This window comes from Seriola aureovittata, chromosome 5 (genome assembly GCF_021018895.1).
Source record: "Seriola aureovittata isolate HTS-2021-v1 ecotype China chromosome 5, ASM2101889v1, whole genome shotgun sequence".
Lineage (NCBI taxonomy): Eukaryota > Metazoa > Chordata > Actinopteri > Carangiformes > Carangidae > Seriola > Seriola aureovittata.
The window spans coordinates 19,848,985-19,876,158 of record NC_079368.1 but is presented as its reverse complement, the minus strand read 5'-3'; the positions used below and the strand labels follow the sequence as shown (position 1 = coordinate 19,876,158).

At 40.1% G+C, this 27,174-nt stretch overlaps 1 protein-coding gene across 1 annotated transcript in view; it reads right to left on the bottom strand.

Annotated features, from left to right (window-relative positions):
- Positions 1–275: 275 nt before the first annotated feature.
- susd2 (sushi domain containing 2) overlaps positions 276–27,174 on the bottom strand; it is a 28,111-nt gene continuing 1,212 nt past the window's right edge. The window contains exons 3-13 of the mRNA XM_056375811.1: positions 26,835–26,983; positions 26,084–26,441; positions 25,027–25,295; positions 24,085–24,228; positions 23,296–23,448; positions 22,780–23,031; positions 22,038–22,319; positions 21,506–21,682; positions 14,674–14,770; positions 611–647; positions 276–404 (exon numbers count right to left, since the gene is read on the bottom strand). Coding sequence (XP_056231786.1) covers positions 339–404; positions 611–647; positions 14,674–14,770; positions 21,506–21,682; positions 22,038–22,319; positions 22,780–23,031; positions 23,296–23,448; positions 24,085–24,228; positions 25,027–25,295; positions 26,084–26,441; positions 26,835–26,983 — 1,984 coding nt within the window. The 3' untranslated portion in view covers positions 276–338. The remainder of the gene's footprint in view (positions 405–610; positions 648–14,673; positions 14,771–21,505; positions 21,683–22,037; positions 22,320–22,779; positions 23,032–23,295; positions 23,449–24,084; positions 24,229–25,026; positions 25,296–26,083; positions 26,442–26,834; positions 26,984–27,174) is intronic.

Sequence of the window (27,174 nt, the reverse complement as noted above, 5' to 3'; positions counted from 1 at the left end):
GTCGCACACCACAACACAACACACATTATGGCGTCGCCCTCTGACCCCAGCAAAGCTCCGCTGAAGTGGGCTCCCCATGATGAATGACTGCCTCTGGCTCTATCAATACCAGTAACATCTATACCCCAACCCCCCCTCCCACACACACACACACACACACACACACACACACACACCTGCGTAGGCCCCTGAGCTTACCCGTGTTCAAAGCCAAGATAAAAGGTAAAGTTTACATCCAGCCACCTGCATGTAACCAGCAGCCACTGTAGCACCGCAGCCCCGACTCCTCCGCTGACACACACAGCTGTCATCCGTCTTCTGCTCGGCCTCCTAGGTCTCTAATTAGGCTCCGGGTGGGTGACACCCTCTGGAATGTTTATTGTAACATTGCTGAGGTTTTTCTCCTTTAAAAAAAAAAAAAGAGACAAAAAGAGAAATAGAAATAATAGAGAACAGACTCACGAGCAGAGAAAAGATGAGACGGGGTGGGATGGGACATGTTTCTGTACACACTAAGAGATTTATGGGATGAAATTGTTTTAAATAGGTGCATTAAAGTTTATTACAAAATGCGTCTGATGCTATATTTCATATTGTACATTGTACTCACCAGGTAGTTGCAGAGATCTGGAGACACGCTGACAAATCTACAACAAAATCCAACAGGAAAGAAACACGGTCAGTTTATCCAGATTATCTAAACTTTATTTAAGTAAGAGACTGAGACCTTAGCTTAACTTGGTGAATAAACAGATGATAATGATGGTCAGATCTATGAAAATAATAACAGTAATAGTAATAAATTTGACTTATCCTCTTATACGAGCACAGACGAGCATGACCATGACCATGTGAAATATGGAAAGACAATAATAATGCAATGCAGAAGTATCCTTTAAGACGGCAGCCTGCATGGGTCGATGTGATAATTTTATATTTGGACATTTGCATTGATGGTTTTGTTCGTCCAGTTTGAAAAGAGGAGTAAACTATCAGCACATAATGAGGATGACTGGTAGAGCATGAACCCAGTAGCAATCTTTTAACCACAGTGGACGCCGGCCATTTATGTCTCTTGCGTCTTGTCCGTCAGCCTCAAAGGGCAAAAATACTGAAGGCCTCAAAAGTTTCAAAACCAAACCAGAAACCAAACTTAAAGCATCCTTGGTCCCTGAAAACCAGAGCCTGGTTCCTGCATAAGTGATCATTCCATTTTTGGTAAATCCTATAAAAATGACTGATTTATTGGGTGATGTGGTAAACTCTATTTGCAGTTGGGTGGCAGAGTAGGAGTAGAAAAATAATGATTTAAAAACAAAAAAGTTAAACATAATTTATTGGTTGTGGTTCAATCAATTAGATTTCTTTGTGAATATCTTTAAACCCCTATGGAGTGTTCCTCTGAGAAGTCTACACAAGCAAACAAAAACTAAATAGATACAAATTAAAATTTAGTCACAGAATCCAACACTACATGTTAAATACTTTGGTACAAAATCACCAAATCTATGAATATCTTCAAAGTAGAATTTTTTAAAGCAGTTTGAAGTGATTTATTCACCAGCAGGGAGCTCTGAAACAAGTTGTAAACACAACACTGCCATATTATCACCTTATAAAGTTGTTGTTGGGAAGGTTTTCAAAATTAGCATTAATGTGGAGCCATGGTTCTGCCCAGCTGATGGATTTAATTTATTTATTATCCCTTTAGCTCCATTTCCCAAATCCTTAAGGATATAAATGGCTCTTTGGCTTTATTTTCACCAGATAGTTGCTATAGTTGCTAAGTAAAGTGGGTTTATCAGAGCTTTTCCACTGACAACAGCTGCGTGCTGCGGCTGGAAAATGGCTCCATGGAAGTGAAACCATTAAAACCAAAACAATAAGCTGAAAGATGCTAAAATCCTCCATAAAGCCGAGGCGAACGGCAAAATTAGTATTATGGTTCATCCCTACGAGCGACCCCTTTCACATTACATGCAGACATTTCATCCATTTTCAATACAAAAATATTGATTAGTGCAGCTTTAAACTACCCTCAGATGTGCAAGTGATCGATTAGTGTCACACGTTTAAGTCTACCACTTGATATGTGGTCTATCGCAGTTTTGGAAAATGTAGTCACTCAGTCTTACCTGATACTAATATTGTGGACAAAAATGAGCATTTTTTTTTTCTTTTTTTGACGTATCCCTCACTGATAAGGACATCATGGCTAACAGCATCACTATCGTCAATCTTTGTATTAACTTGTCTCAGATCAGAAAGAACCAGAATGCTGTTGGCCAGCGATGCTACACTTCCCGCCATGAAACATTGCCCCCCCCCACAGTGCAAGGGTTTGTGGGAGTCATCCTGAGATGAAGCTCTGTTGTGGGCTGACAATGACTCACACTCAAGAAGAGCTGCTAATGGTAAAGGAGCATCGGTTCTATTTCATTGCTACTTGAAGAGCGATACAGAGTAGAGAAGACGAAGCTTGAATGGGACCTCTAAAAAAAAAAAAAAAAACATTGTTATAAGCTTTCTCCACTCGGATCTTAAATTTCTACTTGGAAATAGTTGGTCCTGGAAAACTCCTGGGATTTCTTGTTTTGCCAAAACAGAACAAATAAAATGATCTGAAAGTTTTCTTTACATTTGGAAGTGTTCATTTTCTTTTGTGGCTGGTCTGAGGCTGCTCTTCAAAGGACTGTAGAAAGTGGTCACCACACTGAATCAACCTCAATCCAAATGCTCCCTTCGAGCACAAACAACTCCAGGGGGGTTTAGCATTGTGGGGCATATTGAGGCCAGACTTGTTTTTACACTGTAGCTCTTTTTGATTTCCATGTAATATTCGACAACATTGCAAACATCCTCTGATGGGTGTCTTTCTTTTTTTGTGTGTGTGTGTGTGTGTGTTTCATCCATTCAAAGAATGCAATGCGAGAACCACAATCCACCATATGCAAAGTGTAAACTGCTGATGAGAAACACACTTCGAGGATGCAAACTGCGGTATGGCTACTTTGTTTACAAGAGTTTAACAAAAAGAAGATGAAAAGCGTCTTGACGTCATATTTCATTTCTGGAGATAAACATTTTGTAGGCAAGTGAAAACAGAAACACAGTTCTATAGTGTCAAATATCTATAGTGGCACAAAGTGACGTGATCTGAGCTTCAGGCCGCAGAATGTAGGAACAAACATATATGCTTGCAGGTTTACGGTTTCAAGATATAAACAAGGCAATCCCCTGCACAGTCGCTGCTAATACACCATGTTGTGCTGATGTTTGGCAGGGCTCCCGCTACATCTCAGTCCCAATTATGAACTGAAACTAGTCAGGGTAAACTGTGCCCTCTATGTGCCCTTCTAACACTCAATTCAGAAAGCATGACAAATTCTTTCCTGCGAATCATAGTGAAACTGAGGGAAAAGAAAGTTGGAAGATTTGAGGTTGCATGCAGAGAATGAGATTGTGCTGCACAGTACAGTACAGTACACTGCTGTTTGTATTTGTATTTGACACATTTGTTTTTAATCAGTGGTCTTAAGAAAAATGTTTTCTTTTTTTTTAACAACGCTGCACATTAGCCATGGTTACCGAATTACCTCGAAAGGAATAGTTTGATATATTGGTTTGTTTTCCTGCTGAGACTTGGGAGGATTAGCAAAATCAATCTCCAGTATTAACTAAAACATACAAAGAAACAAACGAAAACAACAAACAACATTGACAAAAATGGCAAAATGCTGTTTTATGTGTGTGTGTGTGTGTGTGTGGGCGGGGGGGGGGGGGGGGGGGGCATCTTGGCGTTGTGTTCATGGCCAAAAAATAGTCTAGCACATAACCCCCCCAGGAAATGGTCAACTGTTGTTTCAACGCCTCAGCTTCACCCTCACATGGGAGATCAAGGTATCAATTATTGAAGTTCAAGTTGTTGCTTTCAAAATACACCATACAACATACATGGGTGAAATAGGGTTAAATGACTATTTTTGTGGTTAATTGTTTAGTCTAGGAAAAAAGAAGTAGTGAAAAAAACACCCATCATGATTTCAAATTGCTATTTTTATCATGTCCAACAGCCCAGAATCCAAAGATATATAAATATATATAAATATATATATGATATAAAACAGGGAAAAACAGATCTGAAAAATGACTGAATCAATGAATTGATTATCAAAATAAACACTGACTAATCTATTAACTGAGAAACTGTTTAAGTTTTACAATTTCATTCTGGTTGAAAATGTATTCTTTAAAATTTAAAAGGGGCTATTTGTACGTTTTCTTTGCCGCCTTCTTCCTTCTTTCTCCACGGTTCAGCTGTTAATGCTAATGTTGGCTATGTAGCAATAGCAAAACTTACAAGTCGCACCTCTAAGAGCTGTGTGTAAGCTATGATAAAATGTATTTTAAACATTTGCATGGTGCATTAAATTGTTCGAATAGACAACCCAAGTACAGCGATGTTGTCATGTTGATAACAATGTGTAATAACTCCTGCATGCACACACACACACACACACACACACACACACACACACACACACACACACAGGAACACTCAGAGATACCATAAGCAAGTGTGTCTGGACGGTAAACAACACTTGAATGTGGGCAGACGTCATGGAGGTCAGTAAATGTCTATATAAACAATTGTGTACTTTTCATCTCATGCATTCATATTAAACTTAATTGGGTATAAGTATGGGAGGTGAACAACCTATTTGCACCTGATTGAGTGGTGAAAATGCAGTGCATGTTGTAGTCTCTGAATATTAAGACTATCTGAGGTAAGGCACTAATGACAGTAAATTTAAGGATGAGGCAGAGGCAAGTCTGAGCTGGTATCAACTGATACGGTTTCATCTGAAAGATGTGTACACTGTATGTGTGTGGTGTCTGCGCTACAACCGACGATACTTCCAGACAAATCCTTAGATGAAACTCCACATACGCAGAGCAGAGATTTAATTCCTTCTTTATCATATCTGTGCATCGTACAAGTTCCATAGTGCACGATAAAGAGAAAAACAGAGGGAAAACACAAACCAAGCGTGGAGGAATATGTGCCTTTTGAAGTTGTCTTTCTTCTTGGAACTAGCTTTGGCGTAACGCGGCTAGTTAAGCAGATCATTAAGCGTAATGGTTGGGGAGGATTGCAAAGCTTTATCTCTGATGGCAAGAACAAAGTTCTCGATGATCTGGGGGATTCTGGAGCTGGATTTGATGGGAATTCCCATGCCTGCTGGAACAGTTTACTTTGAAACATTTTGATCTGTGCTATCATAAATCTAGAGACAGGGAATGACTGAGTCAGCTTTACATACTGAGACTTAAGGTATATGGGGATAAAGCTATCCTTTGACAGATTATACCTGGTGATTGAAGGTTCTCCCCCTGGATAGATGCCATTATTGTTGATGTCTGGGAGTGAGGTGAGACAATAAATTAATGAGTTTAAAAATGCATTTTAAAATTGCGGAATTATTATTTTATTTTATGTAAAAAAAAGAAAAAGAAAAAGAAAAAAAATGCAAGAGATGTCAAATCCAAAAAGGTCTCTAGCCTTTGCCAGCTTAGTGTTGAGTAAATTAAAGACCACACAACAATCAAACATGTGGCTGTTAATGGGACGTGATTGAAGCAGATGGAACCGAGTCTCAAGGTTGGCTGGTTGCAGTCATTTTTGGTTAAAAAGAGAAGCAGGGTCACGGGGGAAAAAAAGGAGTTTGTGTGTGTAAGGGCTGAATTTCTTCAAAAGAAAAAACAAACAACCAGGACAGAGCACAACTTCATCTTTGCCTGCCACGCTGCGATGCAAATCTTTATTCATGAGAGCAGTTGATCCGTGCATAAAAGCTTCATTTTGAAAATGGTTTGTATTTCTTTCAGTTGAGAAATAAGAGGGGGGGGGGCTGTTGTCTGAGAATTAACACCACTAAAGTGATTTCTCAGGATGAGATTGAGCTTTGAAAATATTTCCTCTCGAGGCAAATAAAAAGATAACGCCAACGATTCTTTATTTATTTTCTCCTCTCACTTTTCCTTTGGCAATGCCCTCCGCTGTTTTGCATTTGAATCAATCCAGATCAGGAAATCGCTTCCACCCAGTTCTCATGTTTATGAAAACACAAGTTTCCAAGAGCCTACAATGAATTTATATTTGGTACAAGCGGCGTAGTGCATCTCACTCCCCTGGCAATGTGCCCCTCCACAAGCTTTCCATAGAGGTTTGCCCCCACCCCCCCACCCCGGTTTCCACAGTGCTGACTGATTGATTTGCTCTTTAATGGTTTCCTGTGTTGGGCATGGTCTAGGATGAACATCTGTAAGGGTGGATTGGGCATGCTGGGTCTGTTTTGCTCTGCTACGCTCATCTGTGGTGTAGTAAAGTGAGGTATCTGCCTTTTCTGTGGCCTGGGAGAATGACGTGCTCCATTATAAAAAGAACTGACTCCAATGAAAAATGAGCCTTGGGTCCTAACGGCTGCTGGTCGCTGAGTGGATTACAGTGCCTCAGGGGATGAAGTTCAGCCTCTGATGTTGATGACTGAGAAGGGGAGGGCGGGGAGTGCTAGTAGCTGGTCTGTGAGTGATAAAGTTCTACTGAGTGTTAATGTCAAGAGAGGTTTGTTTTTGAAGGACCACTTCTATAAGTCCTCACAGAAGCTGAGATGCAGCTCTGGGTCGTACAGCCGACTGTGGATTCTGGCTGCGTGTCGCGCCAGGAGCTTTGAGAAGATTGTCAACTTTGTTTAAGATCCAAGTAAATTAAGACTGTGAATATTGATTTAGAATCTTTTGAATCACAGCACTGAAACAAATCACAGGAAATTGGAAAAAGGGCAACACGTCAAGACCAAATTGGCTGAAAAATACAATTCAGGAAGTCCAATAATGTAGAAAGAAAACGCATAACCGTGAGGGTATATTAAAAAAAAAGGCGGAACTCGAGTAATGTTTAATTATATCTTATACAGAGAGGTTTCAAATTTGTTTCTACTATTCTTGTTTTATCCAAAATGTAGGACAAATAACTAATGTTCCTTATTTTATGGTTTTTCATTGTATTAGCACAATGCTTGCAGTATGAGGATATATTTATGTGCATATTAATGCTGCATATTGATATGTGCAAGAGCTTCAGGTCTTTCATTGGATTTTGACTTAATGACATGAGTTAATGCTCACGCTTATTTGGTTTAGGATTGTGCTATATTTGTAAAAAGAGAATATAAAAATAAAGTATAAAAATCAAGATTGTGTTTTTATCCATTTTAGGATTAGCTGACTTTGCTAAAAAATCTTCTCCCCAGTGTTTAAGCGTCTACGTTGCCACTGACAAACGCAAACACAAAACTCTGTGTTTGGGCAAACACCTTAATCCTGAAACCAATCTTTATTTCAACCTACGCCTTAAAATTAGGAGTTAACATCACAAGGCGCCGCTCAACCGTGAGGTATTAGGAGGTAAGGGACAAAGCACACCTGCAAAGCTGGAGCTGACATGAAACAAAAAAAAAAAAAAAAAGCACACCCAAAACAAAAGCCTCATCCAAAAGCCACTTCAGAAGCCTTTCTTCATAATCCAGGGATGTGGGGCAGATCTGAGAAATGGGAAAAGTCCCACGTGAAAGCAACAGGCTTCCACAGAACACATTAGCATTTACTTGTGTTTGAATTTGATTGAACTAATTACGCCGGGTTGTTGGGATGATAAGCGAGCGTAAACATTCGGGGTTGGAACAGGCCCCCACAGAGATGAAAAAGCCTTCCACTTTCATCCATACGCAATTAATCAGCATCTGACTCTGCAAACAGATGCAGCAGCTTGCTCCATTGCCTCTCTTGTAAGCACTGACTGACACATGAAAGCAGGGAAATTTGCACTCAGTTAGGAGATTATACAGCGAGTGAGTCAAATCTGAGCTGATACTATAGAAAGACCTCAGGCAACGACACACAGGGAGTCTTACTCGTCCTTTGTGAGGGTATCAGGACTGGTCCCATTAGCAGGTAACAGCACATCTGAAGTGGGCGCATGTGTGCTTATTTATGCTAATAAAGAACATTAATGTTTTTTTAATGTGAAAAACAATAGGGTCCCAAAAGGCCCCCAAGGCCTGGCAGAGCAGCAGCAGTCAGTGTCTGCAGGAGCTGGTAATGGATACAGCATTGCACAACAGCTAGTTAGGAAACAGGCGGCAAAAAAAACTTCAAAGCCCTCCACGTCCAGCAGGCCAGGTTATTTCAATTAGTCTCCAACAAGAAGCCTTCTTCTTCTTCCCCAGCTGGACCCCCACCTATCACTCCCAAAGATCGACCACACGGGACCCTGTCGCTCTGTTTCCTTTTACCCCCCCACCCCCCAAAGGGCTTTGTTTTGGAAAAGGAGAAGTGAGTCAGGTTCAAAGTGGAGAAGGCCGCCGGGTAACATGAGATGACGGTCTGTCCGAAGGGGCAGGCAGCCGTGCCAGACGATGCATGCCTGCTGCCTCGAAGTGGGGATGTTTCCTTTATATCTGATCTCTACAGTCATGGTCTCACACACTCACACTGATAAACTGCTATTTAAAAAAAAAAAAAAAAACTACACAAGATCTGGACTCTTCAATATCATTCATCGTTTTCCTCGTTCATTTTTATTGAAAATATCTAAAGATGTTTCATTCAGTTGTTGTTTTCAAATACAGATATGTAATAGCTTGGAGAAAACGAAGCAGATAGAGTGCAGAGAAGTGACCTCTCTGTAACATTTGCTGATTTTTCTGACTCAGTCACTCAGCAAAACCCTTCGTTTGACTGAAGGCTGTGAACCCACACAAAGGCTGCATATGAGTTCAAAGTCTTTCAACCAGAGAATGATCAGGTTTGCTTCACAACTGACATGAATATGAACACATCTGGTCCTATTTTAAACTCAACAGGAGAAGGGAGTGTTGATTGTAATGATGATATCTCTACGTAGTATTTACACAATTCTCTCTCTAGCGAAGATCGGACGCTCAGTCATGCAAAACAGGAATATAAAAACAACTGTGACATTTTTCCTTTACTTCAATGCCCTCAATCCTCACCCCATGCACCATTTACCACAACCTGGAGGTTTTCCAAACTAAACAAGAGGAAAAAAATGAGGCCAAACAACATGCTGAAAGCCTAACTAGCGCCTGAGGTTTTCCTGATAAGGTCAACAGGTCAAGAGAAGAACAGCGTCCAAACGAACAACACGGCTGCATATGATTTCCAAATGCTCAGCTAAACGTATTTGTTGCCACTGAGGCCACGGAGTTGAAGGTTTCACTGTGTAGTGGTGTGATCTGTAATCCACAAGGACTTCTATGGTTTAGCAAGTCTGTTCTTGGGTCACCATCTGGTCTCGTTTCTCTTTTCTGTCTCTGAAAACACAAATGAAAAAAGATTCACTGTAACAAGAATAGAAGTCAAGAATTAAGATCAACTAACCAACTAATGATCATAAAACATTTTTTTCTTCTTTTTTTTTTTACACCTCCTCTGCTATTTAGGTATGTCTTTAAATCGAAGATGCTTTTCCTCACCTTTCCAAAGCTATTTTGTGGAAATAGCCGTCCAGACTGCATGTCCTCCTGCACCATGGGAGTTGAATAAGTGCAATAATGGGAACATTTGTTTAATCCAAACTGAGCTGTCTGGTGACCTTGGATCAGGGCAGGGATCAACGTCAACTTAGTTTTTAATAACAGCACTTTACTATTCAAATTAATCGTGTTTTATTAACACCGCATATAAAACCTATTAGGGACACTTGCAAAACAGGGACATAAATGTTAAAAGGCAATTGTACTAAGCCGTCCCGTGGTATTTGAAACAGTAATGCACTGGTTGGTTTTCGACGTTATATGCATTGTTTTACAGTGAAGGATTAACAAGCTTAGGAGGATCAAGCAGTGACTCTAATGAAATACATTTTGCTAATATGTAAGTATTTGCTAAAATTCAGTTTGATTACAACATTTAACACATTGGACTTCACCTGCAGTCAAATTTCTTTCTCTGTTTGTTGATACTGTGCAGGTTCCTATTTTTTTCAAGCCAGTCTTCAAAAAAAATACTCATCTAGCCATATGTATATCAAAAAAGTTCTTGGTCTTTGTAATTGTTCCTCTTCTGCAGACTGACAACAAAAGGATCCCTTGATGAACACATATTTAATGGCAGAGATGTGGAGGAGTCCTCAATCTCTGCAAAAATGCACAATAAAGTTCAGCTAAAACTACTATGACAGTCTGCAGCTCATCAAATCAAGCGATTATCTTCCAAAGTTACCGTCTATATACAATGAAATATCCGTTTTGTTTCACTACTCCACCACAAAGCAGCAGGGAAAACTGTCAGCTAAAACAGAAAGAGGGAATTTCATATTAAATATACCATAACTTCAGATGATACCTGCTTGATTTTGCAAACTCGTACTGCAGCGGCACCGTATAAGCTTTAGCTGACTTTAGAGAATGTGTTTACACAGGAGGAGGACTGTGGATTTCGTCGCCCATCTCTTTGACTGGAAGCACATTAGGACAGGATCTCTTAGGAATGATTACAGCAAGCAAAAAGTCTCTCATATACATATGAGCGTTAGTAATGTTTTAATATAGAACACATCTGTCAAATTCATCCTTTGGCATAGTTTTTTTCTCTTGGGGGGAGGAGGGGGGGTGGGTGGGGGGGTTGTGGGATGATTTCAATATTACCTCTAATGTATTTAACACTGTTGCAGATACCTGTCCCTTTGCAGCCTAACTGACATTCAGAAAGAAAGACATTTAACTAGTTTGCCATTGTTTTTGTTACTAATTAAATTGCTAATTACCAGTAAATAATACTGATATTAAAATAACACCAAGCCAGTGATGAAGGCCACATGGTTTGCCCGCAGTCAGTAGCTAAAAAGCTGTTAGGAACAATAACTTTTATAACATGGGAGGAGGAAAATTTTATAACCCACCTCCCCTTGTAATATTAACCATGGCAAAATGGGGATTTCAAATATAAAAATTCACTAGAATTAAAGTGAAATGAGTGACTCTGAGATCGCTATCAATGATTCGAGTAATGAAATGTTGAGAAGAAGCTTCCAAATCTCAGCTCTAATCCTTGGACTTTTATTTAGTGATGATATTTTAAATTCTGAATTTTGAGACCCATATTTTTTCAGATACACAAGTTCCCAGAATTTCCTGGTGCTATTATGTGTTGAGACACTTTACCGAGCTGTGTTGTATGTCTGTCCTTCCTCTCTCCTTCAATTCATTTTGAACCCCCTGCCAGGTTCAGACAAAGCCCCCCCCCCCTACTTTTTGATGTGTCATGTAGCAGAAGTGGAATAGACATGACAGTACACACACACACACAAACATAGACACATCTTATGGTGTAATGACTTTCTTACTGCTGTGGTGAGCTGCCAGTAGGCCTGTTGAAACCTGCAGAGTAATCCTAGATGTGGAAAGTACCCCTGCAAGTCTGAGTCTGAGACACAGGGAACTGAGGCACAGGAGGCCCACACTATCTACCTGTCGCACACACACACACACACACACAACACACACACACACACACACATACACACCCAAACGTGCACCACACACCCAAACGTGCACACACACACACACACACACACACACACCCAAATGTGCACACAGAGTTGTGCAGTATCACAGCTACTTTCCTCCAGACACGCAACCCAGACTTGATCTGAAATACAGTAAGACCCCCAGTACTTCCATCCTGCTATGCTTCTGATGTTGTGCCTGCACTTGTTGATAGGGGAGTGTGTGTGCATGTGCTTGTGCATGTGTATGTGTATGTGTGTTTGTGTGTGTGTGTGTGTGTGTGTGTTCGTTCATGCCTGTCGGTGAGACCACTCGCACTCAAGGAATGTGTAAGATTTCTCTTTACACATTTGGGCTACAGTATGGAGACGATGGTTCCTGGCTGTGTGTGTGTGTCCTGGGTCTCCTCTACAAGCATGTGTATCAGCATGTCGTTTTTGTGAGATCACCTTCCTCACATCTGCAGACCTTCTGACACTCTTCATCTCTTTTTACACCTGGCCTCCCATGATCAAGGTTTCAAGAGAGGGGGGCAGGTGTGTTCGCTCCTTGCCCTTCTGACTTGAAAACACAGCCTGTTTCATCGCCTGCCTGCCCCGTGTGCTGCTGGGAGCGGGAGGTGACTCTTGACTTATGACATCCATCTTTTTTCTTCCCCTGCAGTAGTTATGGTTGGGGGAAAGCCCAAATGAAGTCTATGAGTCTATGAGCCCATAAAACAGGCCTTTAATTTGCCTGTATACGCCCAGGAGCTAGTACTACTGTTAGCCTCTTGTTCCTCTGGACTGCAGTCCTGACTATGATCCCACAGGGCGTATGGGTGTATTTGGGTTTGCTAAGATCAGAAAGAAAAATTATGAGTAACGGTTAGGAGGCTGGGGCATGTTGGATATCAAACAGGGGTGGTGGGATTCATTGCTTTTGTGTCTTTGTTGGCACAGCACAAAGGGTTTGACTATCGGAGGGGAAGAAGACCTCTAGCTATGCACCAGTTTTCACAAGATAACAAGTGCCTCCTATTTCCAACATATAATCTATATATTTAAAGACCGAATGAAAGACATATGGGCGGCAATGGCTGGAGTTCTACTGAATAAAACAAGCCATTATTTGTGTCATAATTCAGTGTCCGTCTGACCTTTACATTGGCTGCAGGATTTAGTCTTAAAATCCAGCAGTAAATGAGCATTTCAACACTTCCAGCTCCCTCGTCCCAAAGTTGATGGGTCTTTTAAGTGGATTTTTTAGTAAGATGGTTGAAATAAGGTCTGTGGTTAACACAAACTAAACACATTTTCATGTTTTATTCTACAACATAAAATATGCCAGTAAATACCCCACTCGTGATCCTTAAAGCTTTTACATCTCTTAAAAAAAAAAAAAGGTTGCTAACAAGTGGCTACATGAGGCTACAGATGTTCTCAGGGACATCATCGCCAAACGGGAAAACCGATATACTCACCAGCCGCCTTTACAGCCTCGTTGTGTTTATACTCACGCTCTTGCAAACCATTACTAATTTTCTAAAAGGAAAGCCTTATGTAGACAGGTTAAGCACACTAGGTCAAATTACAAGTTGGAAGTTTTAGCGGTGGTGACACTGTGACTGTGGCGTAGTTCGTTAATAGCCTAACATTAGTTTTTTACTTCTGGCGATTGTATTTAGGCTTCATGAAAGTGGTGTACATTTGTAAAGATTATTATGCTGAACAGAACATTTAACTATCATTAACGTTTGCCACAGAGCTTATTTTCTGCAATAATCCAATTACAAGTTTGTAGAGGGAACCAGGGTGATGCTAACGTCTGCGTTGGCCTATGTCATCCCTGCAGCACTCTATACAGAGAGGGCGCAAGCGAGAGAGGTTTTTAGTTTGACTCTATAATCAGTTCAACATAAAAGTTAGAATCTAAGATTTTTCTAAACAGGATACGACTATATATTGCATAAGATTAGCATTTGTAATGACCTCTCTGTATAGTAATTTTAGTTAGTGATGGAGTCTGCCATTCCCACACAGTATTTATATTGCCTTCACACAGATATGAAGAATTCACAAATAACAATGCATGTATATGAAATGTAGTGTATAGACTATTTTAAATGTATTAAGTTAATGCTCATATAAACTCCTGCTGATTCACATTAAGTCTTCAACTGGTGGAAAAAACTGGGCGGCTTTTATTGTGAAACAGTCACAGGAATAGCAGTGTACGCTCTAACCACGTTCATTTGTCAACAATGTGTTTACAAAACAAGACAAAACAAGGGTCATTTTCATCAAGAAGGACGAGCCACAACGAGCTGTTAGATGAAGAGCTGCAGGCGTCCGGCTGCACGACTCCAGCTTCTCAGTAAGGCAACCACTTCCTTTTATTGTGGGAAACTACTTGGCATTGAAATCAGATTGTGATTTGACAAATGTACTTATCAAAACAATATGAGTTTGTTTGGCTGCATTGTAAACGCACAGACCAGTTGCTCCTCTGTTGAGAGTTTACTCCCCCAGAATTCTAGGACATGTAGTATCAAATCATAATTGATGTTACCAAGGTAACCACAGGTGTTGCCAAATCAACACAGATTAAAATCTCAAACGTTATAGCTTTAACTAATCCTACAATGACATGCTATGTAATGGTTAAAATAGTTTTTCATATTCAGCAGTTACAACACCAGCTGAAACTCTTATAACAAGTATTCTACTATCAATCTTTGAGGTAATATCTCAGTTCGTTGGATACCTATATCACACATCATACCATGAATTCATTAACCTCAAAGCGACCAGTGGATGAAGTAAACAATATTCATATTATAGGTAGTGAAACAATATTTGCAGTGTCGGCTGGGTGAGAGAAAACTACCAATGAATGCAGCCTTTAAAATTAAGAGATGTAATTAATCTGCTGCAGTAATCGAATGTAAAAAAAAAATTAAACTGCTGTAGAGGCCACTGTAAGTGCAAACACTGATTTAATATTTGATTGTTTTATATTTCTTGTTTCCTAAATTGCATTTGGTAGTACCAGTGGAACAGAGGAATTGATTTTTCCGTGAGGTGAATCGTGTGTAACCCACCTGTCTTGTTTCCTGTTGTGCAGTTTGATCATTACTCCCATCGTGACCAGTGCTGAGAGGGAACCAACAGCGCCGAGTACAAACCCCACTTTATCTTCTGTAAAAAAAATAAAATAAATCACACCAACACAGAATTAGTCACTGCAATAAGCCATTGGACCTTCTGAACAATCAATCCTCCACATCTTTTACATCTGGATCAATGCAAAGTCAAAAGGCTACCATGGAAGCACAGGACATGACGGAAAACCAAAGAGGAAAGATCGATCGACACTCATGGTTCCTCGGAGCAAAGCATCCGGCAGAACTGCTCAGTGGCCAACAACAGGCTGACAATTTCCCACTCCTGTTCAGTCAGTTTGATTTGGATAAATAAACGATTAAGGTAAAAACTTTCTAGATCAATCAATTGTTTTCTGTGGTAGCCACAGTGTAGTTCTATGACTGTTAACAAAAACCAAGTGAACTACAGGTTAGAGTAAATGTAAATGTGTAAATGTAATGCTTGGCCAGATATAATTGTTCCGTGATGTCAGCTTCATCTTCTTTTTCACTGTAAACAGATCTGATTTGGTAGCTTATATTTTAGCACATATTAGCTTCAATAATACTAGTGCTCATGTAAGTGTACGCATCTATTGTCTTGCTACATTAGCCAGTTAGATATCTAAAAGTTCTGATCACTTTTATGCTAATTGTGCAATTCAGTCGTCTGAAACTGAATTTCTAGGGAGTTAGTTGAATTTTGAATTTCTAGGAATCATCAATGTGATTGTGTTGAATTGGATAAAAACATAAATTCCTGGACATTTAATTTAACCACAAGTGTTTTCTCAGAGCATTTTCTTTATAATGATGTACATCAAAAGAATATTTTATCCACATTACCTAATTCTACATTCAATAAACATAAAACTTATCAGAAATTGGCCAAAGAGAATATGAACATATGAAAAAATATATATGAGTAGTACTAGTCTTCATCCCTGAGCAGATTTTTCATGCAAGTCAAGCACTGATTTCCCACTAAGAGCCATTGTGTTCTGCCGGTTTATTCATTTTTATAATTACCAAGGGGATCAAACAAAACAAAAATGATACACTGGCTTCAGATAAACATAATAAACAACAATCTGGATGGACTGATACAACCTCCATTTACTGGATTTTCCCAGCAGTTGCCTTCACATTGTTTTGCAGTTGCTTAGGTAATACTGTGATCAAATTAGAGCATCTGAAACTTTCCTCCGGGTCTTGGCAATTTCAGTCAAGCGATCTCCAATCTGTTTGACTATTCATACGTTACACTTAGCCAGGAGATATTTTTCTGAAGGCAGGGAAGTACACGAGACGTTACGAGGTACATAACTATCAAAATACCGTCATCCTCTAATGCATGAATGCACGAACATATGTCAAGTGTGGTAGATGTTTGTCAGGTACGGCACTGCAGGTGCTGGTCCTTTAAAATGTCATCAGCCTTGGAACATCAAACACACACAAAGGCATCCAGAAGCAAACTGAAATACACACCAACGTTTGCAAATATTCCCTGAAGTTTCTGAACCAATCAGTTTCGCCACACATGGCCAGGCCTTGGACGCAGCAGTGCTGGCATCAGACTGTTGGACACCGAGGCCTACAGCATCAGTGCGACAAGCTGCCCAAAGAATAATTGTACTGGGAGCTTGTGAGGGACTGGCAGTCAATCAGTGTTAACATTCACCTTCTTCCTTTTTCCCTGCTGGCAAAACCCCAAAGCTATCTCATTACGACCTGCATTGATCAAACAGTAAAGCTCCAGGGAGCAATAGCTCTTAGTTTGGGCCATTATATTTCTTGTGAGAGGGGATTAACACATGACAGACATCATGTTGTTGGACTGAACTAGCTGGAGCTAACAGAGGACAGAAAAGGGTGTTTTCTATACAACTCAAAGACGGCGTGTACGTGTATATATCACCCATCTCCATCTTCTGTACTTGGATTCAAGTAGATAAAAGTGATTCTATTTTGCACGTTATTCCTGCAATTTGCTACAAATTCAAATTCTTTAAAAAAAAAGATCAATTTCTGAACTCATCATTATTCAATCCCTTTTCCAGTGTTTATCTCACAAAGAAATTGCAAACAGATGATACCGATCAGAAATCCAAGACTGTTTTCATAAGCCTACCCCACCCATATACCCCTGAGCTACACTCTTATCACATAAAGCATTTCTTAAGATAGAGATGAGCTTTTTTTTGGTCAGCACTGATATCATCTTAAAATAATTCTGTTGATTTTTTTTCTCTCCCTGGTAACAGTGCCTCTCTGTGTGAACCTACTGTTGTCATCTGATATGTGTATCTCAGCCTGTCTAACTTAATGTGATGGGTGGAAGTATTCTTGGAATTTGAACCATGTGTCAGACGGCGAACTTCATCGAATGTTTCACATACAAACTTAACAAGCAAACAATTGCATGAATGCACTCACAAAACACAAAGCCTGGTAGAACACAACTCATACTCATATGATACCCGGACAGTCAACACAGCAGTGTGTGTGTGTGTGTGTGTGTGTGTGTGTGTGTGTGTGTGTGTCTCTGTCTATATGAATGTGTGTGTACGGTTTCTTATCAAACTGCATTTTATCTTTTAAACAAAATCAAGCATTTTAATCTAATCATAGTCAAAAGGTAAACTTGTAATTTTCACAACTCAAGTCTCTTTCTGTTATTTAGTTTTCCCATCCCTCATACACACCAGTCTAGTCAATTAAAGTTGCTTCGTGCAGACGTCAATGCTGCTTATCAGTGGGTCCAAACCTTTTTAGTCTGGCACCTCTCTATCAGATGAGCTCAAGTATCCTTTCATCAACACCCTCTGTCAGGTTTTATTGTTTTTATCTGGATGTTATCTAACACTAATGATTATATAAAAGCACTTGTGACTTGTTAATGTTAAAGATTGGTCTCCTCTTTTTCAGTAGGTTTGGTAAAGGTTGCATTTGTACTATTGTGGTGTCAAAATGTATCCATTAATTTTTTCATTCCTTTATGTCACCTCTGTTCACTTGCTGATAGTTTATTGGTTATTGTGGTGCTTATATATTAGAGATAAGCCACACACCAATGTGTCACCCTACTATGTTTTCAAATTAGTTGAGACTGTACTGGTGGTTGGGAGTCACTACTGCATATCACAGAGAGATTAATCGTGAGAAATTGATATAATTGCAGGACCATAGTTAAAAGAATTCCTAGCCATTGTCTCTCACAGGTATTATTGTTGCTGTGTCCTGAAAACCCAAATGCTGGAAATGGATTCAAAATGGCTTGATCACCTCTCTGATGATCACTAAAGAAGCTTGTCCGTTAAGTCTGTTCATTTTTTGTTTGAACTTCACATTGTAAGCGATATCCCTAAAAGAGAATCCCACGTTTAAAAAAAAATTGTTTTCACTTGTAAAGATAGCAGGGTGGAGAAAAGAGCCACACATGAGAAGCAGGCGGTCACTGCAATGACAGAACATGAAGGGGTGGGCGTTAAAGGCCAGAACTGGCTGCAAATCTTGTAAACAACAGACTTGTCATTCAGATTTAGACCTCACCACAGCATGGAAACAGCCCTCATCAAATATGTCAATAATCTGTGCGTAACCACAAACTCAAAGACAGTTGTCCACTCTTGTGCATCTCTACATCTTGTCGGAGCCTTTGACACTGTCGATCACGCAACACTGTCCGACTGGAAAGGTGGATCCACAGAAATTGTTCAGGTAAATCTGACTTAAGTTTGAGATGGATTTGATTATATTTCTCAAAATATTTCTGCAACTCTCTCTTCAATTTAAAGTTGACAATCACATCATTGGTGTGTAGAGTTAAAGGAAACTTTTAATGAAGAAAAAACAATAGGAAATGAGGACAGGAAGTGGTAATCAATTAAGGCGTGACAGAGAAGAGAGACAGCCTGTTTAGTTGACCTTCCCAGGCAGAGACCTTTGTACAGTGACAAAAATGGCCCCAATGAAGACTGTGAAGTGTGAGCAACGTGACTGGTTAAATAGTCTCAAGCTTGTCTTGGATGACATTTCAACAACAACTTCTTTTACGCAACCTGTATTTACCAACCACTTCTCTCTCTCTCTCTCTCTCTCTCTCGCTCCCTCTGCTTTCCTCCGCTCTGTCTCAGGGGGTCTGAACAGGGAACCACAGGCAGGAAACTGAGGCTTTGTCTTGCAACCTACGTCACTTTTTCCTGTGAAAAATCGCTCTATCCCTCTCTGGCAGCTGTCACATTTCCTTTAATCACTTTCTTCTCCTCTGCACAAGGAACTCTATTAATATTATAATGCCATTAAGGTTGGGGTGATCATGTTATTGATATGCATCTGATGCTCAAGCAGGGTTACTGTTTTTCAGAAGACTGCGACACGCTGCATCCAAGTTACTAAACTCTATAATCTCATACTTCTCAAGTCTCCTAAGGCCCTGTCTGCACTGAGATCAAATACAGTCCAAGGACTTTCTTTCCAAACCGCACCCTCGCCTCTCCAACAACCGTGACATAACATATTAATGTTGGTCATCACAATACACCGTACCCCTGCCATAAGTCAAAGTACAGCAGCAGGTTATCATCCATCTCAAATAGGTAGGGGGCTTTTGGTGATGATGGGCAATATTTATAACGAGATCCACATTTGATGGAAGGGACTGAGTGTCACCTCTGCTGACAGGCTCCATTTCAACAGTAGCTCATTAAAGTGATGCAGAGAAGAACTCAAACTGGATGCGGTGGCATTTCTTTTTCTGCAGCACGCCGTTCGTCTTGACTATGACAACAATTCTCTGGCTGTTCAGCCTACACATCACGCCGCAGTGATTCATTCGAGGGGAGGAGGAGAGATCAGTCGGGGCATCTCTTTCTAGGCCTGTATTTAGTATTGTTTACATGGCTGGAGGTCACATTTCAATGGCGGAGGTAACAGCTCATGCAACACCTGCCATTTACCACCTCAGGTCATGTTGACAGTTGTTAGCTGTGATTTGAGTAATGAGAGCGTCAGAGCAAGTGTGATCATTGTCAAATATCTAAAAAGGCCCAGCTTTGTTTGTGGGTATGTGTGTGTTCAACGTGCATGAGGCTCTGACTCACACTGATTGTGCTTATCTGAAGATGCATGTGAATATACTGTGTGTGCATGAGGCAGTGAGACTATTTGTCTCCCAACACATCCACATCACTTTCTAAACATTCTGTCTGCTGCTGCAGTAATGTAAGAAAGTGTTTGGTGGTATGTATAACAAATAGAGGTAGGATAACTAAAACCTGAGCACAACAGCTAGTGAGACGTGTCACAGTGAGAGGTAAGCAAAATGAAAACTGAAAGAAAGAACAAAATAAATCACGTGGCTTAATATGAAACATTTCTAAACGGCTCTGTATTGGATAATCAAGTTATGAAACTAATATGTTTTCCTAGTGAAGGAGTTTTAGGATCGATTGTGTCCAGCTGTGACCCGGGGGCCTCCAAATCTGATATATGAAGTCTATTCATCCCTGATTACTATCACGAGGAAGTCTCTGTTTGCAGCTCTAACAAGGAAAGGATGGAGGGCTGTGGTGAAGCCGCGAAGGGATGAAAGCGGAGGTGGATCGCAAGTCAAGTGGTTTCATTTCTCTGCTTCCTCTCACTTCACTACGACTGGTAGATCAATGAAGAAAGAAAACTCTGACATGTGTAATGAAGAGATTAAAGATCTAATTTCATCAAATCTCTCCGTCACTGCGATACGGAAGAATAACGACTGTGTTGTTGCCTGTAATTTTTTTCAAGGTTTTATAAAAACCAGCCTGCTTCACACCGTTAACCTGCTCTGAATTTAGTGTGACATTCTGCCATCTGATGGCAACAGCTGACAACTACAACAACACTCATTCAGAGTTCACAGTTGGGATGATGAATGAAACCATTACGGGGACCCAGGTGGTTCCAATTTACAAACACAAAGCCAGCCAACCCAGGTTCAAAAGTTTATAGCTTTGTAGCTAATGGTCTGCATGGACAACAGAGAGCCAAGTCTATTGAATCTTTGCTTTCCAAGGGGCTGGATGAGGAGACGAGGATTCCCAAAGTCCCTCTCAGTTTTCACTGGAGCATGCTGCCAATCGTACGGAATATAAAACATGTGAGGAGTAAGTGTGTTTATTCATGTTGTACCTTTCTAAAACAATTAATGACCAAACTGTTTCACAAGGGAATAAAACAAAAAGAATAAGCTACTTAACACACTGATTGGAATGATGCAGACAAAACACAGTGAAAGTTGTGCATGTCTTAACTCTATTTAAATTATATTTGTAATTACACCTGACACCCCCCCTCCCATGCAGCCATTGGTTATCTATACTGTCAAGTATGAAATTCAACTCCATACAGCTAACGTGCCTAAAATATATTAGTATTTACAAATCATTTTAAGTTATTTTCTGTGTTTTCTGTGTGTTTGAAAATATATTATATTTGGGTATTTGTTCTCTGGGTTAGATTTCTGAGAAAACAGCTGATGAATTCAATGCTCTTCTGAGGCCAACTCTCAAAACCATTTCAAAACTTTGACTCTAATATCAAAGTATCAGTTAATGCAGCACAGAGAACAGTTTTCAAGAGGTTCCAGGTATTGTTTACAGGGAATATTTATAGTACACTCTATCATATGTCATCAAAAATATTGAATATATAATTCTCATTGACATTACAGTTGAGTCTATTTGTCTCAACACAACCAGCTGTTTGCTTTGTTTTTTATGAGAAACAACAAACCAATATTAGAACCAACCTGTTATACAGTAGGGTTGCTCTCCTGTCCAGGTCCCATCATCCAGACAGGTGCGCTGTGTTGAACCGTACAGTATGTAGCCGTCACTGCAGGAGAAGCTCAGAGCGTCCCCCTTTAGGTAATTTGTCCCATTCTTCTTCCCATTGCTGGGTGTGGGAAGCCAACCACAAGAAACCACTACAGAACAATGACACATTCAAACATAGTAACACACTAAAAAAGATATGAAGATGTATGTGAACACACATAACTTTCAAAACTAATGCATTTGCTTCATTAAGGTTTCTTATGGCATATTACTGTGTATGGTTGAATTCCTGACCAAGCTCTCACTGGGCCTGTATGTTGCATTTTCAGGCGGAGCATTATTTATTCAAAGATTCAAAAAAAACAGCAACAATAAACATGTAATCGCCTACAAATTATATTGTTGCCCTTAAATATTATCACACAAAAAAATAGACACACAATAGACACAAGTATAAAAGACAATGACTGAATGGACAGAGATTAATCTTGTTTCACTCGGTACCTGGCTGAAGGGCTTCCATTAGGGCCTGGAGGTTTTGGTAGGCCCTGAGTGTGGCGTTTCCCACCGCCAGGCTCCGAGTGGTCAAGGTATCAAATTTACAGAACTGTGCCCCATCTCCTCGGCACGTCGTCAACATGTCTGCCACCAGAGGGTCATCAGGTGTCTCAGGTGGTAGAGAAAAGGCAGGAACAAAAGCAGCGTCGTGGCTTTGTGGGAAACCGTAAGTATCCAAAAGGTACTTTGAGTCGTATGTGAAAAGGGAAAACGTCTTTGAAATATTCCCTGTGGAACAAAAATAAAACACAGCACCAGTTAAGATCTGCGACCATTCTGTATTTCGGGTTTGAACATCTAATTACACGTTTCAGACTGATCTTAAAACTAACTGAAATAGCAGTGGAGGTTGTGAAATCAAGAGTATCCATAATCACACATGCAGTATCTGAAACGTTTTACTCAATATATAAATAAACAAATCACGTGTAGCAAAACAGTAAAACGTATAAGAGAATGAATAACTAGAGCGACTGACTAATAACCAACTTTTTGGGTATCACAAGTTGTCATGTCAACCCATCAGACATGGCTAACCACATTTATGGGAATTATTTTAATATTCTAATAAGTTTAATATTTGTGTAGTTTTAGAATGAGAATTGATTATTTCAGTATTGATTGATCTTGATTGATTGCTCTTTCAAAAGTAGAAGTTTAACAGAGTTCGACGGTCTTTCACACTCACAGCCAGCTCCAAAGGTGAAGATCTGCTCCGGCGTGGCGTCAGCTGTGGAGATGACCTCTCCCTGTTTGGTCAATATGTCATCTGATGGGTCAGAGTTCATCCGACCAAGGAGACCCCGGGTGTGGTTGGTGAACTCCGATGGCAGCAGGACAGTTACCGCCATGACTCCTTCATGCACACGCACCTCCACGCCAACACCAGAGAGGAACATTACTGTCACATTCTGAGGACTGGGGACGAAAACAAACGCTCCTGGAAAAGAGAGATTTAATTGAAATGTTGAAAACATAAAAACCTGGACATGTGAAATACACTAAGGTCACAACTGTAGATGCCAATTCAGTAAAGGCTGCTGTAGGCATAATTTACATGTTAAAATGCTCAAATTTAAGTTTCATTTTGAAGTCACTGGTGAATCTTAACTTTTAAGGCCTCCTTTTCCAAAGTGAAGAAATGTCTAGTGCAGCTTAAACCCAGTCAGGAGTAGGGTTAGGGTTAGGGTCTAAAGTATCTCACTGTGTAGGTCCATCCATCTCTGCTCGGTGAGAGGCAGGACCTTTTGGTTCCTCAGCACCTGAAGGCGATCCTCTGCTAGACGCACCTCGATGACATCAGAGGTCTTCTCCCTCATAGCCACTGATGACAGCCTTGTGGCTCTGGCCAAGGTACCTTGGTGGTAAACAGATATCACATTGTTACGGGTGCATTAGGTTGTGAGTATTATGAAGTCAAGAATGGTTTCATCACTGCTGAAGTCTCTGCAATATCAAATAATCCAGATGTTTGACTTCACTGATGTAATGAGAAGAATATTAATGACATTTGGCCATCTATTAGTCACTCGCCCCACGGCTGTTGTGTAATGGCTTGAAGGAAATTCTAAACAATGAAGCTCACATCTGTTAGGCTTCACCCGATCTGACCCTGAGAGACACAGGGGGGAATCAAGGAAGTAGGTTGTCATTTTACAGCAGCTCACTTCTTACATCACTTGCTCTCAGAACTGTGTGAAAGATAAGGGGGAGCCTTAAACACTGCAGAGTGCAGGCAAAGGAAGACAAATAAAAATTCAGTAAGAAATATGAAGGTCAATACATCTGAGCAAACTCTAGAGGGAGGCAATCAATCTTTGTGCTTATAAAAAAAATACACAAATTGAACCATAAATAAGCTCTCTAAAGAAGTCCTGAAGCAAGTTTCATCCAAACAAAGCTTTGAGCAAAAAAGATGAGAGGTGCAAAAGCACCGTGGGGAGGGATGAAAGAGGGGGTAGAGACAGGGCATTCATATAAAATGTGGACTCACTATTCTTGAGTTTCAGCCGTTCTGTTCTGGCCTGAACACTCAGCTCTCTGTCTGGCGAAGACAAAAGGTAGTACTCTCCTTTGCCATTGAAAGTGTAGCTCAGGCTGTCGAACGTTATGAAATGTGGATCCCCAAAGACAACACCTGCGAGGGATCAAGAAGCAAAGCACTGATGCATTTACATCAGTTTATCTTTCAATTCATCTAAACAATGGTTTTCCAATATCAGAGCGCGGCTTAATGTTGCATTTATAGTCTCTGGAGGGCAGGTAGTCAATTGTATGATTTAATATATTCCCACATCTTCACCCTCACCTGCAGCCTGTAATTCATTTACTTCTCCTGCAAACTGATCTGGTATTACCTGCTGCTCTAATGTCTAATGTTTTCCCAGCAGAGAATGTGTGCAGCCAAACAGAGGCAATTAGATAGAGATGAACAAACACACACATAAAAACACACTCTCCCTATTTCTTGTACTTTTTGATTTACTTTTTCAAGTCTCAGTTTTACTCCAAATTCTACCATGGAAACCAGAGTTGAGACTCAGTATTCACCTATAACTAGGTATGACTGATGTTTAAGAAACGTATAATATCCTTATGTTATCCCAAATTAATGACATACACTATTACCTTAATAACTATAAGCTCCTAAAATAGAACTAAACATGCTTGTTTCATTTGAATAAAAAAATAATAATTCTTTTAAAATGTTTTCCTGTAAGACATAATGCAACAACTTCCCATTTACATCAAGGTAGATGAGCAATGACTGAACTAGAAAGCTGATTTAAATAAACTGCTTTAAAAAAACTGGTCTAAATAGGGACATCATTATCACTGTGCTGTGTTAGTGTGTTAATCATCTTGTGGGTCCTTTGCTGTGACAGTTGTAAGTGTTGAAAGGAGTCTATGAATACATTTGATTTGATGGTCTCACCAGCTTTTGGGGGCTGGTAGTTGCGACATCCGCTGGAAGGCCGCTGGCTGAGGTAGATGTGGCAGTGGTCAGACCAAAGGCAGCAGTAGTAGAAACTCATGACATCATAAAGCCAGTGGGAGTACCCTGGCACCCGCGGTGGTTCCCTGTATGGAGGGGAGCCCCAATCGTGAGCCCTGTCTGGGGTGCTGCCACCTGTCGAGTCTCCCGTCAGCACCAGGGCACCAGTGCTGTCGTAGCAGCACTTCTGTCCTGATCCAAGCATAGGACTGGAAATATCAGGGAAAAAAAGTCATAATGAAAAGGAAAGCAATGTTTCCATTTCGATTTTTAAAAAGGTAAAATCTTGGTCGTTCCTCTTGTCACATGAAATTATTTGGTGATTAAAAAATCTAATAATTGATTATTCTGTTAATCTATAAAATGCCAGAATATTGTTAAAAAATTCAATTTCCCAGACCCAGGGGTAATATCTTGGAAAAGTTTGTTTAGACCGACCAACAGTAAAAAAGAAAAAATAATCAATTTGCGTACATGTAAAACAGAGAAAAGCAGCAAATCTCTCAAACATCAGAGCTGGAACCTGCAAATGTTCTATTTTTTTTTTGCTTTTCTTTTTGCTTGTGATTATTCGCGCATCAACAGAGCTGTTAACTGTTGATTTTCTGTCAATCGTCTAATCATTTAGATGATGAATGGGTTCAGCTGCCTGTGGTCTGACCAATACTACACATTGGGACAGTCAAACGCTACATACACCCCATGCACTTTATATTACCTTAACGTTGGTTGTCATCTCCATACGGCAGGAAAAGGCATGTTGGGTTTTAGGTTATGATCATTGCATCACCTCTCTATCCTATGAGCAAGCAACACTGACTTTCTAATACTGATTGATATGAACTAAATATAAAAGCTAAAAGCATTTGAAAATACTGTTTTTCTGCAATTGGGCCAATTCATAACACTTACAAATTCAGCAGCATTACAATGATGCTGGAATCAGTCAAATATAGGCAGAAACTGGATGTTGAGATATGGTGTGTATTATGGATACCTTGCTCCATCTGACTTAGAACTGGCAGTAATGCGTATATTCCCCAACTCCCAGTCAGAGTAGTCCTTTGAGCACTCGGGGGTGAAGCTGAAGGCACCAGTGTTGACCAGATCCCTGCCCAGAGAGTACAGGTAGCTCAGCTCTGCCCGCAGAGAGGATGATCCATTCATCCCCGCCTCTGTGCTCCCGTTGAACTCTCTGTAACCCCACAGCTCTATGTTGACCTTATCTGCTCCAATCAAAGAACTGTTCCACGTCATCTTGAGTCGGCCTGCTGTGTTTGATGTTCGGTAGTACTGCCACTGTGTTGCATTCACGAGGGCGACTTCGAAAGCAGGGTCTGCTTTACTGGGGTGGACTGACAGTGAACATGAAATGTTAAGGGGACACACAAGTAACCAGTTCTGATGTAAGCAGAGTTTTGTTGATCCAAAGTAAAAATAATGTCAGGTTCTGCAACCGTAAGAGGAGACAGGAATATAACTGCGATAACGAGGCCATTTTGTTCCATTACAACTCTTACTCAAATAGTTACATACTGTAATTATATGTTGGCAGCAGTAATAATCATTTCTGCAAAGTGTGTATGTTATCTAATCTTTTCACAGGGGAAAATTTTGATATTTTTTTGATGGTAAGATCAAAGTATCTAGATGAAAATACAATCCTTAAAGCTACAACTGAATTACTGCATTTTAAATCATTTCTGATCACTGATCCTAAAATAAATTTTATATTTTCAGCAACTTACCTGACAAGTACTCTCCAGATCTGTCAAAATTGATTCCGTCGGTCGAGACATCAAATGGTATCCAACCTGTCTCATACAATAAAGGAGAGATACAGTGGGCGTGGCCTTCAGCATCAATAAACCCCTCTCGTACAATCTCACCTTTAAACCTACAACAGAAACAGACAAACTTGAATTTATTAGATCTTTATCCTGCTACACAACATGACTACTTTGTTCTTATGCAGTTTCTTTGCTGTAAACACTGATGTTCCATTGTCAGTAAAATAACAACTTTCAGTGCTTTCTTGCAACACGACACGAGTCAACCATCAGAAAATAATATGTGATTTCAAAGGTA